Below are 13,317 nucleotides of genomic sequence, written 5' to 3' on the forward strand. Positions count from 1 at the left end.
GATTTTCACTTCCTTCTTCACTCCCTTTTGTTTCAACAGTCCTTAATTAATGGCCTGGATAGTATTTCTTGCCTCAAACTTCAAGAAGTGTGTGGAGGAGTGAGTGTTAAATGAATACACAGTAGTCATTAAATGGAGTGAATTTTTATTTAGCTTCTGAGGTCTATTTGTAATCCCAAGGTCTGTCTAACTGTAAAACTCCTGCACAGTCTGTATATGCAGAATGGCTGAAACTTTAGTTTCTCACTAGCTAAATAATGGCATAAAATTCATGTTAACCTGCACCATTTGTTATTTTAGCAGTGATAAATGAGTTTGAGAGAATTTAATTTTTTGACCACTGACCTTTTCAGTTTTGCAGTTTATGCCAACAGCAAACTTAAGAACAAACAAGGCCCCCACTTTTAGCTGAACGTGGCCATTAGTCAGCATATCTAGAAAGAAAGGTCTGCTTAAGATACTGTAAAATGTATTGTAATTTCTATACATATTAGGTATTTGTCATAATTTCAACTATCTCAGTTTTAAAGTTAAGCCGCTTCTGATGTTGGCTGTTAACCACTAAAATTATACTTTACTAGTGATTACTTTTTTTAATTAAGCCCATGTATTAGCTATAAAGCCACTTGAGTGCATTGTAAATAAAACTCTGTAATAATGAAATGCTTTAATTACACTCCCTAAAGTATGCATAGTTCTCAGTAAATTTTTTTATTTAAATTCTTAACGTGTTCCTTTTTCTGAAAAGCAGTTTGAATTGCTGTAAAGATGTAGATCCAGCCTTTTAAGTCATTTGAGCAAATTCCATGGCTGTTCTCTAGTTAGTGAATTTTCACAGCATTTGCAGCAAGCTAATTGCTTCTGCTAATAAATAATCTAAAATCGATGCTGACAGCAGTTAATTGGCACAGGGACTTTATTCTGTAAAGCACTTGGCTAACGACCTTCCTTAAATTAATAGCATTAAGTGCTATGAGGAAATAAATCTAAGGAATTGCCTGTCATTTGCTTGTCATGTCTAATAACTTCCAATAATGATGGCTGATAGATTTTTGCACATTCCATTATTGAAGTTGGTGCTTGTAATTATTCTCCTCATTATATGTAAACAATTAGCAATATTTGGTGTTTCCTTGCAATAAAGCTGTTAAGTACAAGTAGTCCATTAGAGTTTTGAAACTATTTTTGAAAGCAAAATTTATTTTCCATTGAATCCAGCAAATCTACAGGTATCTGAAAATGCTTCTGGTTCATTGGATGAGCTTCACCTTTTGGTACCATTGATAAGATGCTTGTAAATGGGAGGCTATGGTGTGGGGAAACACTTTGAAAAATTCTCTATTGATGTGTGGAACCTTTCTGTTTCCAGCTTGAGGAAGTAATGGAAAAGGAAACATACAAGAATGCTAAACTAATCCTTGAAAGGTTTGATCCAGAATCAAGTGCAAAGGTGAGTCTTGTTATTGATACTGATGTAATATGAAAGGTACTATGGAGCTGAGCGTTCAGATAATGTTATTTATAATTAATTGGCAGGAGACTGAACTACCATCTGCTGGAACATCTGCAACCCCAAGACCTGGACAAGGTAATAGCCCTGTAAAATGGGTGCTCTTTAGCATAGGCACTCATGTTTCATAGCAATTTCCATTCTAGAAGTCTGTCTATGATAAAATTTGTAGATCAGTTGACCTTTATTTGGGGTTAATAGACTGTTCATTAGGCTATGCCCATTACTGTTCTGTATTTTTCAGACAAGGGATCTATTTCTAAAGCCTGATGTTCTAGACAGCAGGATGTTTAATGCTGCTTGATGTTAAAGCCAAGAGAAAATTAACTTATTGTGGCATACTTGCAATTTTTCTAGAACATGAAGGTGTTTTCAAATCTTGTGTAATATTCATTGACTTAGCTCTTCAATTATTTCTATTTCTGGCTAGTTCGATCTTTCCTAATACAGTGCTTAAACTAGTTCTATTTGGGGCCCAGAGAGGAAGAAAAGCTGGTGCGTAACTTAGATACTTTCTAGTTGCAAAGGGTGGACAGTTCTTTACTGGTTTACAATGTTCAATTTAAAGGTGCTATTGAATGAAATAATAAAATAGAAAAAACTTGCGTGTTTTTCAAGGAAGTCTTGTTTCTAGATTGCACACACAAATTTCAAGCCTGGAAAGATCTCACACACAGTAGAATGTTTGCATTAAAAATATGATATTTATGCAAATATTTAGGTGAACTAACTACTGTTAATTTTTGTTAAGGTTTAGTGTAATGTGCTGTAGTTAAACTGAAAATGCTTGTATCAGCACAGTATAAAGGCTGTCTCATATTACAATACTGAGGATTGTACTCACACTTGAAGACAGATCTTTGTAGTTAACTTGCTGTTATAATCTGTAAGGGCTGATGATCAAAATTAACTGCAGAATCTGATATGGATAGTTGTTCATGAAATAGAGAGATTGCATTAGAAAATATAATAGAATTGTCAGCTTCATGTTTAATTCTTGTGGGTAACCAAACTTCTATTTTTCCCATTCTTCACTCTTGGAGTACTGGTTTTGTTGGGTGCATACTAACAAAGATGCTTATAAGCTACATCATCAAATCTGCTGTTTTGGTCTTCTTGCTTAGCTTCAAATTGCCATGGAAACATTTTAGAACTATCCTTACTTGTTGACGTTGACAGTGAATAGTTGCAGTGCAGTACCTCAATAGTAAAGCTTTAATCTCTTCTCGTGTCTCAGGCACAACAGCTTTTTTGCAAGTTTGCTCTTTACCTGTCTCTCCCATCGTTCCATTTCTGAACGCAGCATTCATAGTTCTGTTCAGGCTAAAGGGCTGTTCTGACACTCTGCTCTGTTCTGCCTTAATACAGCTCATGGCTGATTACCAAGAATTTTCTGTTATATCTGTAATGTACAGATAGTCTGTGGTTGGCTTTTTTTAAAGTCTTTATAAAAAAATTTCATCCTTCGTCTTGAGCTATGTTAGAAATCACTCCAGTAGTCCAGTAGTAGGGTGACAGATCTGTTTGTAGAATGCAAATAACACTGAGCAGGGAATGAAACTGCCTGGAAATGTGTGTTTCTATGTAGAAATTTGCAGATAATTAGCTATAAACCAGACAATGAAAAGTTGTTAGTCACCCTGGCTTTTTTAGGAGATAGCAGCAGCAGTTTTAAAACTCCTTAAGAGGTACATGACTGATCTCTTCCCCTCTACCCAGGCTGTGTAAGGGGCAGTGGTGGCAAGTGGGTTGGTCAGTCTCTATAAATTAGTCTTGTGTTTGTTTGGGTTTTCAAAGCTTAGTGCCCCTGCTTTTGATCCAGAGTCAGACAAAAGCAGGTTGGTTAGATCCGGTATATGCTGTGTTGTGTTGATTGTGACTTGACTGGTAATAGAAGGGCTGGGAGGGAGAGGTTCTGAGATAGAATTATTTCTGAGAGCCAGTCACTGTAGGCTGTGGTCTACGTTAGTAAGTGTGGTATGATATGAGTAGATTTGTGAAACAGTTGTTGCTGATCAGTTTGCCCATCATGCTGTCTGTGCTTAGAACTTTTTATTCAGTGCTAGCTCTAAGCTGATCTCATGGGCTTGGTGGAAGGAATCTTTTGGTACAGTTTCAGTTGCAGAGAACATAAGTGCTGCACTCTGAGATTGTCATGGTGTGAACCAATAACCTCTAAGTGGGGACACAACTGAGAAAATGTACAACTCTGTTTCAGACATATTCAGCTTTTTTGGGGTGCATTGGCATTCTTCCTTGATCCTGAATAAAAGTGCAGTTTAGCCTTGGAAAGGATTTTGGAAAATAAATTTTGTAAGTTGTCCTGGCTTATAGTTGTATTTTATTATCTTAAAGGTCTTTTCCAACCTAAATGATTCCATGAGTCAATGTAGTTTTGTTCATATACAGCACAATTTTATTTTCTTTTTTCCAATCTGTTCTCTAACACATTGAATTTGGAATTGGTGCAGCTTTTTGTCCCTGTGTAAGTGGTTAGTCAGACTATTGTGTTTTGGAGGCATGTTATAGTTCAAGAGGGACACGCTGTGTTTGGCTTTGGCTTATGAAATTACAGAGACTTAATTTCCAAATAACTTCTTATATGCAGTAATTATTGCAATTTTTAGCTATCAAAAAACCTACTAGCTTATTGCTGTTCACACTAAATATCTGCCCAAAATGGATATTAGCTCCTCTTTTGTGCAGTATATAACTTACTGTAACCAGATGACACCTTTATGTAGCTGTGATGTAATTTGGTGCATGCAGTATGTGGTAGAATTCGAGTGGTTTGGAATAATAAAATATCTGTTAGCAAGTTAATGTTAAAGCTTCCTTAATCTTCTTTGCTGCTTTGCACACAAACAACAGATCTAATTTTCTTGAGCTCTGTAATGGAGTCTTTTTGAAAAGAGGGTAAATAATGACCACTATATAATCAGGTTGGCAATGTTGTATATGAGACAGCTGATGAAAGGTTAGTTAGTTTGTATGCTTTTGACTTACTGGTTGAAATGAAAACTTGCACATCATACTAATTGGTACAAAGGTTCAATCAGTATTGCATAATAGTTGGTTCTCAGAAAAACAACTCATAGTGCCCCAATTTTCCTGTGTATTTAGCTCTCTTTGCAGTTTTGGTGATTTTGACAGGTACTGCTTAAATAAGTAATGGTAGTTTTAACAAATGGTTTAGGTCAGTCTTTTATTTGGCATAAAAACCAACAGGAAATCCAGAAGAAAAGGAATTGGAAAAGCTGAGTAAAATTTTATCTGTTCAGAAATGTTTTGAGGGGTACAGTTAATGAATATTCAGTACTTTGGCCATAGAGAAGAATAGGGTAAGTATATATTCACAGTGAAATACTTATCCACAATAAATATCCTGTTGTTGATAACCTGCTCTTTTGGTTTTGCTAATACAACTGTTAGCAGGGGTGTATTGAAATGAGATCACTCTGTCACCTGAATTAAAAGTAATGCAATGATAGATGGTTGCAGGCTGTGGAATGGATATAGACATGAAGAGGAAGAAAGAGAAAATGCTTGGTTGATCTTTGACACTAAAGCCAGCAAGTTGTGTAAACTATCTATTGACCTGCAGTGTACTGTATTTCTATGAAAATAATGTGTTCTTCTCTACAAAAATCAAGGGATTTTGAAGTGAGGGAAAATTATGTAGTTATGCTTGTAAACATGAAAGATGCCACTGCCTCACCGCTGCACTATCATAATATTCTTTAAGAGCTCATACTGAATCATCAGTTGTGTAGCTACCTCTTAAGTAATGTGTTTGCTTATGTGTCTGACTTGTCCAGTGCTGGTAACCACAGAATTTCAACTGTAGTGTTTGGAGGATAAAAGTTCTGTTTTTAGGATATTTATCAGTCTTCACACATTTGACTTTTGGATACATAAATATCGTTACTGAAGAAAATCCTTAAAAGAATTGCAAAACTTCATTAAAACCACAACAGCAGTAGCTGTATGTTGTGTTAGTGTTGAGGTCAATGGACCTATTTCTAAGCTATGTTGTGCAACTTGGAATTATGGAAATCTGGAACTTTACAAGAGGCTCATTTTTAACACGTCTCAAGGCAATTTGAGAAGTATAGAGATCATACTTAGTTACTGCAGAAGAATATTAGGGCTGTTATTGGGGAAGTGCACAGCAGATGTAAAAGGAATTAGGGGAGTTCCTGGGTAAAGGGCCCATATGTGATACTAAAATGATGAGACAGGGCTGTACTCCCTATGTCCATGACAGTGTGTTTATAGATCCTGGGGATGGTATCAGGAATGAAGGCATCAGAAAGTCAGGTTTGTGTGTTATCACTGAATAACATCTACAGCCACTATATGAAATGAGATACTGGGATAGATAGGCTGTTGGTCTTGGCAAGGAGAACATTTCTCACTTTCTCATAATGCAAGTCCTGGTGACTTCTCTTACTTGGGGAGCAGCAGAATGTTGGCAAGTTCTCTTAAGTATGAATCATAGAATAGAGTGAAAGCCAAGTGAACTTCTAAGTGAAGGGGGAAAAAGGCATTGTGAATAACCTAATATTTTGTGGAAACTAGTAGTGAGTCTTGCATTCTTAACTCTGTAATGAGACTAAAACTACTGAAGCACATCTCTCTAATACTGACTGTAAAGTACTGGTTCAGCATCTTTATAGGAACAAAAATATGGGGAAAGAGTCATTAAAGTAGCAGTATCATTTTAATTGAAAGTCATTTAAAGGCTTGCCAAAAATGACCCTTCAGAAGGAACAGGCAAAAGGGGCAAAGCTCTTGCAGACGGCATGGAAATTGCTTAGAAATAGTGTATTATGGGTTCAGAATAAATGTGAGTATAGCGGTGACCTATTGAAACAGACTTTGAGCTCTTAAGCAATTAAAATTATGCTTAAACCACATGATCTAGAAAGATAGCCTTCAAAATGTAAAACTAACATCCGTATGTAGAAATCAGAGTCATGGTCTTTGACATTTTTATATGTAAAACAATAAAAAAGAGGGTTTTGTAATGAAAAAAGAATGGATTAAAATGTCCTTTTATAGATGCTTATACTAATCTTGGAAGAAGAGGAATTAGGCTTTATATTTATCACTCATTTTTTTGTACATATGTCGACCTAAGAAGACTTGAGAAATTGCAGACCTTTTCTTAATTTTTGAAACTGGAAAATATAAACTTGACTATAATGGTTAAATGAATCATGGGTTGTAATCAATGTTTTGTATTTGGAAATGGGTTGTGCCTGTTGGTCAGATGGCATAGAGACAATGCAGTTATTCTAGTGCACTAAAACTTGCAGAGTTACTGCTAGTGTCTGTCACAAAAAGCTCTTGAAGACTTGTTCAAGGTGACGTTCATCATAAATGAATTCTTACTTCAGATAAAACTCTCAACACAGGAGCAGTTTTCAAACCAGAAGGAAGTCACCAGGGAAACGTTAATGGAATTTCTGCAACTGCCTTACCAACTAATCCTGGTTTCCACATTCTGAGCAGCTTAAATAGTGAGGGGGCAAATATACTTGTTAAAATACAGAACCTTAAGACTCATTGGGTGATGTAATTTGGACGATGAAGTTGTATGAAGTAATGCAGCCATGCACAGGAAGGTGTGGCAAGAGAAAACCAGTAATTTGTTCTGCTTTGTAGGAAACTGAACCGAACTTTTTAGTAAGACTTTGTAGGTTTTAAACTTGTTTTTAAAGTGGTGATACCGAAGTACTTTTAGTTCTTTCCTCAGTTGTATATGAGTCCTATTTATATGTACAGATAAGTAGGCAACATAACCTATGTATGTTGCAAGTTTCATGGCACTTGATGTTGGCTGTTTTGCCACAGAACTGTTATGTTTGACCTACTGCTTCAGTGATAGCAACTCTTTCTCAGCTAGTGCAAGCTGATGTAGCATGCTTGCCTCCTCCACCCGAAGCAGGAGCTTAGCATGGTAGTGTTGTACTTTTGGGGACAGGGATCATTCCTTCAGACTCAGCACACCCATTTTCCAGTGGCTGCTTGCCAGTAGACCTGTAAACTGCCTGCTAAGCATTTAAACTCTTCCAGCCCGGCACAAAGTCAGCAGATAAAATCTCTCTAATCTTCAGAGTCAAGGAAATGATTTTGAAGTCCAAATCTAGTGTTAAATTCCATTTGTCATGAAGGAAGACATGCAAGCTTGTTCAAAGTGACATGGGCGTTATACACTAACTCTGTAGGGTACTGTAGCCTTAGGTGTGGGTGTTATTGGGTGTCTCTTTTAGAGAGTAAGCTGCTACTTGTTAATCATATAAATATCTGCAGACCTAAAGCAATGGTTACATTTCAGTTTGATTTGTTGCAATAGTGTATGAACTTCACGTTTGCAGGACTATTATAACGTTCAAACCATAATATATTGCACTGGTGATATTTGGCTTCAGATAAGAACAACTGAGGAAGCATATTAAGTTTTTCATGATAGTGATTTAATAGTAACTGATAGTGGTGTGAGAAGAGGTAAAAGTAGGAATGTGTTCCAGCAGAGCCCATTCTTGCCTTGTGACAACCCATGCTGAAACAAGTGAATGGAATTATATCAACTGAATGAAGCATTACCTTTTCTTCTGGTTTTAGAATTGTTTCATTTTGTATTAATAACTCTGGGCACTTAGCCTGGGCATTTTAGATACTGACTGAATAACTTTGGTCCCATGAAAAGCTAAAAACTTGGAAGCATTTTTAAGCAAAAAAAAAAAGTGTAGAGTTAAAGAGTTTTTATGAGTAATAAGTGGGCAATTCTGTGCATCGTGGTTTGAGTCTAGCTGGTCATATGTCCAACGTTCTGCCCTAGCAGATACTTTGATTCTGTTCTCTAATTTCCTTCTAGAAGAATTTTGCCAAAAGTATTTAACAGTTATGATAATTGCTGTTGAAATACAATATTCTATGTGGTATTTACTTCTATGACATGCTCAGCCAGGCAGCTGATGATGTTTCATTTCAGACCTTCCTGGTTTTGTTTGATTCTGTAATATGCTGATTGGTGTAACAATATTAATGTACTTTTACTAATATCTTGCTTATAATGCTAGACAGTAAATTCAGTATGTCTGTGTTCTTGTCAGAAGTTCGTCAGAGGACTGCAGCTCAAAGAAATGCTTCTATGCCCCAACCTGTGACTCCTAAACAAGGCTCTCCAAAATCCCCAGTTCCAGGATCTCCTGCTCTGCAGAGAGAGGCACCAGCTCTGAGTGGGCTCCCGGAAAGAGCTGCTGTGCCATCCTTGCAATCAAATGTTTTACCAAGACGCCCTGGATCCCCTGCTACTTCAGTGCCTGGAATGGGTAAACACAGCACTTAATGTTATTTACAGTTTATATTGTTTTCTCTGGTTACCAATAAAATAGGCCATTTTCAGACAGTATGGAAATGGCATTTCATTTGGAAATAGCAGAGCAGTTATCTGATTAAGCCGGAGTTCCATATTCAATTAGCCATAACTCTTTACAGCTGGCACCTTTTGATGCTGAAACCTATTGCCTGAGCTCATTTAACTGTTATGGCTTCTTTGTTTAAATGGCAATAAAACTTTGCAGTATTCTGTAGTCAACAATATAGCATACCTTTTTATGTTCTTAGTTTAGAAGAGCTCTATGCTTGTATAAATCAGGTACAGAGGAGAGCACTTTCAGAATACATTCATGTTTCTCACTAAACCCTGCACATATTTTTTTTAACATGCATCTTGACATTTATTTAAATTTTACTCTAGAAGGTATAGTCATGCAGCCTATACTCATAGATTAAAGTGTGGAATACCAAATAGAACAGAAAAGTTGTCTGTGTTGTGACCGAATACTAAAATGGCACTGTTATTTTGGTACTACAAGAGTCCAAAGTTTAGCAACAGGTTGTAGTCTGATAGGAATGAGTAGTCCTTAAAATTTGGCTTCATATCCTGAAAATGTTTTTCTCCTGATTTTTTTATTTGGTGTTCAGATGGGATGGACTTCTAATTAATACAATATTAACTAAATTGCATTGGAGGAATTGCAAAATTTGAGATTTTTGGGTGGGAAGCATCGCTCTCATTTTCCTCATGGATGGTAAAGCTGTGTATGGGCTTGTGCCAGGCCTTTCATTCTGCGTGGAGTGTTTGACAAGCTGGATCATAAGGCAAGAAAGGAGATTAAATCCTGTCTTGAAAATAGAAGGGGTACAACTTGCCAAGAATCTCATGAGCGCCAGTGTAATGTGTTCTTTGCTCTATATACAGGGATCAAGGATATTTTTTCCTGCCCTGTGTTCCTGATTTTTACTTGAAGCTGCTTAAGTCTTATGAGCTGTATGTCCTTCCTTACTAACTTCCATGATAGAAACAAAAAGTAGAATTGTAGATAGTGTGTTGATGCCTGGTCTCTAAGATCTTAGGAAGCTGAATGTTAAGATGCCTTGTCCTGTTGTTCAGTGTAGTGGAATAAACTTGCCTTGGAAAGTTGTGATCTCACTTCCCTGTAGAGTCCATTAAGCCTTATTTGTTGTTAGTAATTCTTTACCTGTATTAGGAAACTGCTAAATTTTTTACCCCTGAAGTGAACTGTAAAGGCAAGTTATTAGTAAGTCTTGATTATCTCAAAGTACCAGAAATTAGCTCCTTGCACCAGGAAACTGGTAATTTGGTTGCAAACCACATTTACTGATATCTGATTGCCAAAATTCCATAATGAGTTTAAAATTGCATGCTCCTTGTTAAGGAAGCTGATTGTATAATAAAATATCAGCTGTATAATAGCTTTATTTTTAGGGGAAGATTCAGACACATTGAATAAGCTGGATGAAATTCAGCCTGTAGTTCATAAATGGTTTAGAGGAAGAAGGAAAATAAAGTAACTGACTTGTTTGAAAGGACAGTTGCCAAGCTTGTGATTTAAAATATTTAGTGTAATTTTGTGGCAATGCCTTACAGGCACATTTCCTCCCAGTAGTAACTAGTATTTTGACCGAATATGTTACTTTGCCATAGGTAGTAATGGGATGCACAGCAATTGTCAGTTTATATGGCAGCCCTCTTTTTTCTTGAGTTTCCCCAAACCTTCCAGGTATATAAAATGTCAGTCATGTAGTTGTAGTGAAAAGTATGTAAAATTCAGTATCTGTAAGAATAATATTGCATCTAAGTTTATGCATGGCTTACAACAAATATGAATAGCCTTGATTATCTCTATTTTACAGAAGATTAATAATTCATTTTCATTATACTATATTTTGTAGGGGAGAATCAATTTAACGTGTATTACCACAGAGCTCCCATATGTTTGAAAATTAATAACCAGCAGGTAGTTGAGAGTTTGCCAAGCTTTGCAAAAATGACCAGTCTTTCTATAATGATTGCTTTTGATGTTTATATTAATTACTGGTGTCCATAACAGCATGAGAACCAAGATGGTTGGTTTGAGTTATTAGTAGGCAAGTAATTGAGGTTGTTGTTTGGATATGTTGTGGTGTTTCATTCTAGGTGACTTTATTCAATTTTTACCTTATTTATTGACTTTTAGCAACTTCATGTATTGGTGATGTACAAGTCATATGAAAACTTGATCTTTTGAGTAAAGGTCTGAATAAACATTTGAGTGTAAACCAAATATTCACAAAATTATTCTAGAGCTTTAATTTTATTACAGATTGTATCAGTGCCTCTTCTTGGTGGAAATATTGGGTCTTTCAGATTTTTGTGAAGCTTTAGGAAATGAATTTTGCCTGACCTCTACTTTGGACAGCTTTAGCAGAATCCAGTTTATATTGCACTGAATTTGTTCTGTCTTGCTGCTGTGAATATTTTGTTGGTCTGGGTTCCTGCTTGAGGATAGAATACACTGTAAATGCATTCACTGATTGTTATCTCCTGAATTAATTTGTTTTTGAAAATGAGGCCTACTATAAAAACATTTGTGTTGAGTATGAAACTTTTTTGTACTTACTGATGGGTTGTAAATTGCAGTATTTTCTGAATAAATTTTCTCTTGCTCTTAATTAGGACAGTCCATTTAGGTCAAATATCCAATACTGACAAAATAAGTCTTGACTGTGCTGTTAGGAATGCTACAGTCTTATTGGCAAGATTAGTCTTGTTCTAAGTGTAGCACTATAAGAAGGCATTATTGAAAATAGCTGATTCCTGCAACGTTTGACGTTTGCCATAGATGATGGAGGTTAGCTGTATGTGGCATTGAGCTTGAGGTTTACCACCATGTAGTACATTCTGCTCTTAGTTACGTTTTCCTTTGTTGCTTCTGTCTCTGAAGATTAAAAGGTAGGAGGCTTGAAATGGTAATTTGCTGGCAGTTATTTTTAATGCTATATTTAAACATGGAGCCCATCTTGGATCAGGTTGTGGAATGATAAGACTTGCTGTGCTGTCTTTGCCTTCTGGTCTGGAGGTGAAGATTCATGAGGAGTGGCTGAGATCACTTGATTCTTTCAGCCTGAGCAAGAGGACACTGAGGAAAGACATGACTGTGCTCTTTAACATCCTCATGAGGGGAAGCAGAGGGGCAGGAACTGATCTCTTCACTCTGGTGTCCAGTGACAGGGCCTGAGGCAATGGCACGAAGCTGAGTTGAGGAGGTTTAGGTTGGCTATCAGGGAAAGGTTTTTCACCCAGTGCGCTGGCGTGGGCTCCCCAGGGACACGGTCACAGCACCAAGCCTGACAGAGTTCAACAAGCATTTGGACAGTTCTCTTTGGCACATGGCGTGATTTTTGGAGTGTCTTGGACGGGGCTGGGAGTTGGACTCCATGATCCTGATGGGTCCCTCCCAACTCAGCATATTCTATGAATACTCTATTTAAGAGGTACATGTTACTTCTATGTGTATGTTTATCGAAGTGCTAGAAGCTGTGACTGCTTGTTCTGATGCTGTCTCTGGCTAAGTTGCTATAAGGAAACTAAATGTGAACAATCCTAAAAAGCTTGAAGTCAACAGTTTTTTCCAGAATATCTTTCAATTTAATGTCCTTCTGAATTCATTCAACATACTAACAAACTTTACTCTCTTAGTTGTCCTTTGTTTGGATTAAAAAATAAATAAATCCTATTTTGCATTTTTAGATAGAGGGTTTAATATGTTTTACACTTCTGCATATTGAGACAATGATTTTAGTTTGTTTTACCCTTTAGCTTCCTCTTTATTGGTCATGTGGAGGATTCTGCGAAACATATCTCAAGAAAAGCACTGGAAGCATACAGCAAATTGAAAAGAGAATTGTAGGCAGACTTCTCTGGTCACTAAAGGCCTTTCTTTTAAACTATGCTGTTCCTGTGTTTGTTTCTAGTGGATGTAGTGGGAATAGCTGCAAGCCAGAACTCTGCTATATGTAGAGGTGAAAAAGTACCAACCATTGCTCTTACTTGTTCTTAAAGGAGTTTCATTTTGATAGTAGTTTATTAAATACATGGGGAAAATAGTATCTTTATAGTGTCTTTCTGGCTTCTTTGATTACTCATAAATGTGAAAGTATCCAACTTGTCATTAAATGTTGGATTACCAAAATGGCAAACAGCTGGACAGGTTTAATGTGTAGACTGAATGCACACTGAGGGCATGCTCATGTGGTATAGTAATTACACAGAAACCAGGGAGTGTTTCTGTGGTAACATCTTCGTAAAATCATAGAATGGTTTTTATTTTAAGGGACCTTAAAGATAATCTATTTGAAACCCCCATACCATGGCCAGGGACACCTTCCAGTAGACCAGATTGCCCTGATCTCTAGTTCTTCTACGGCTGTCATTGTGCCTGATTTGTTGGTGT

General features: G+C 36.7%; 1 protein-coding gene across 2 annotated transcripts in view; it reads left to right on the forward strand.

Annotated features, from left to right (window-relative positions):
- Positions 1–13,317, forward strand: part of LNPK (lunapark, ER junction formation factor) — a 43,985-nt gene that overhangs the window by 18,253 nt on the left and 12,415 nt on the right. For both annotated transcript variants that reach the window (XM_085066394.1, XM_085066393.1), the window contains exons 7-9: positions 1,370–1,450; positions 1,537–1,588; positions 8,632–8,850. In XM_085066394.1, the coding sequence (XP_084922520.1) occupies positions 1,370–1,450; positions 1,537–1,588; positions 8,632–8,850 (352 nt within the window). The remainder of the gene's footprint in view (positions 1–1,369; positions 1,451–1,536; positions 1,589–8,631; positions 8,851–13,317) is intronic.

This window comes from Lichenostomus cassidix, chromosome 7 (genome assembly GCF_008360975.1).
Source record: "Lichenostomus cassidix isolate B80296 chromosome 7, HeHo_3.0, whole genome shotgun sequence".
Lineage (NCBI taxonomy): Eukaryota > Metazoa > Chordata > Aves > Passeriformes > Meliphagidae > Lichenostomus > Lichenostomus cassidix.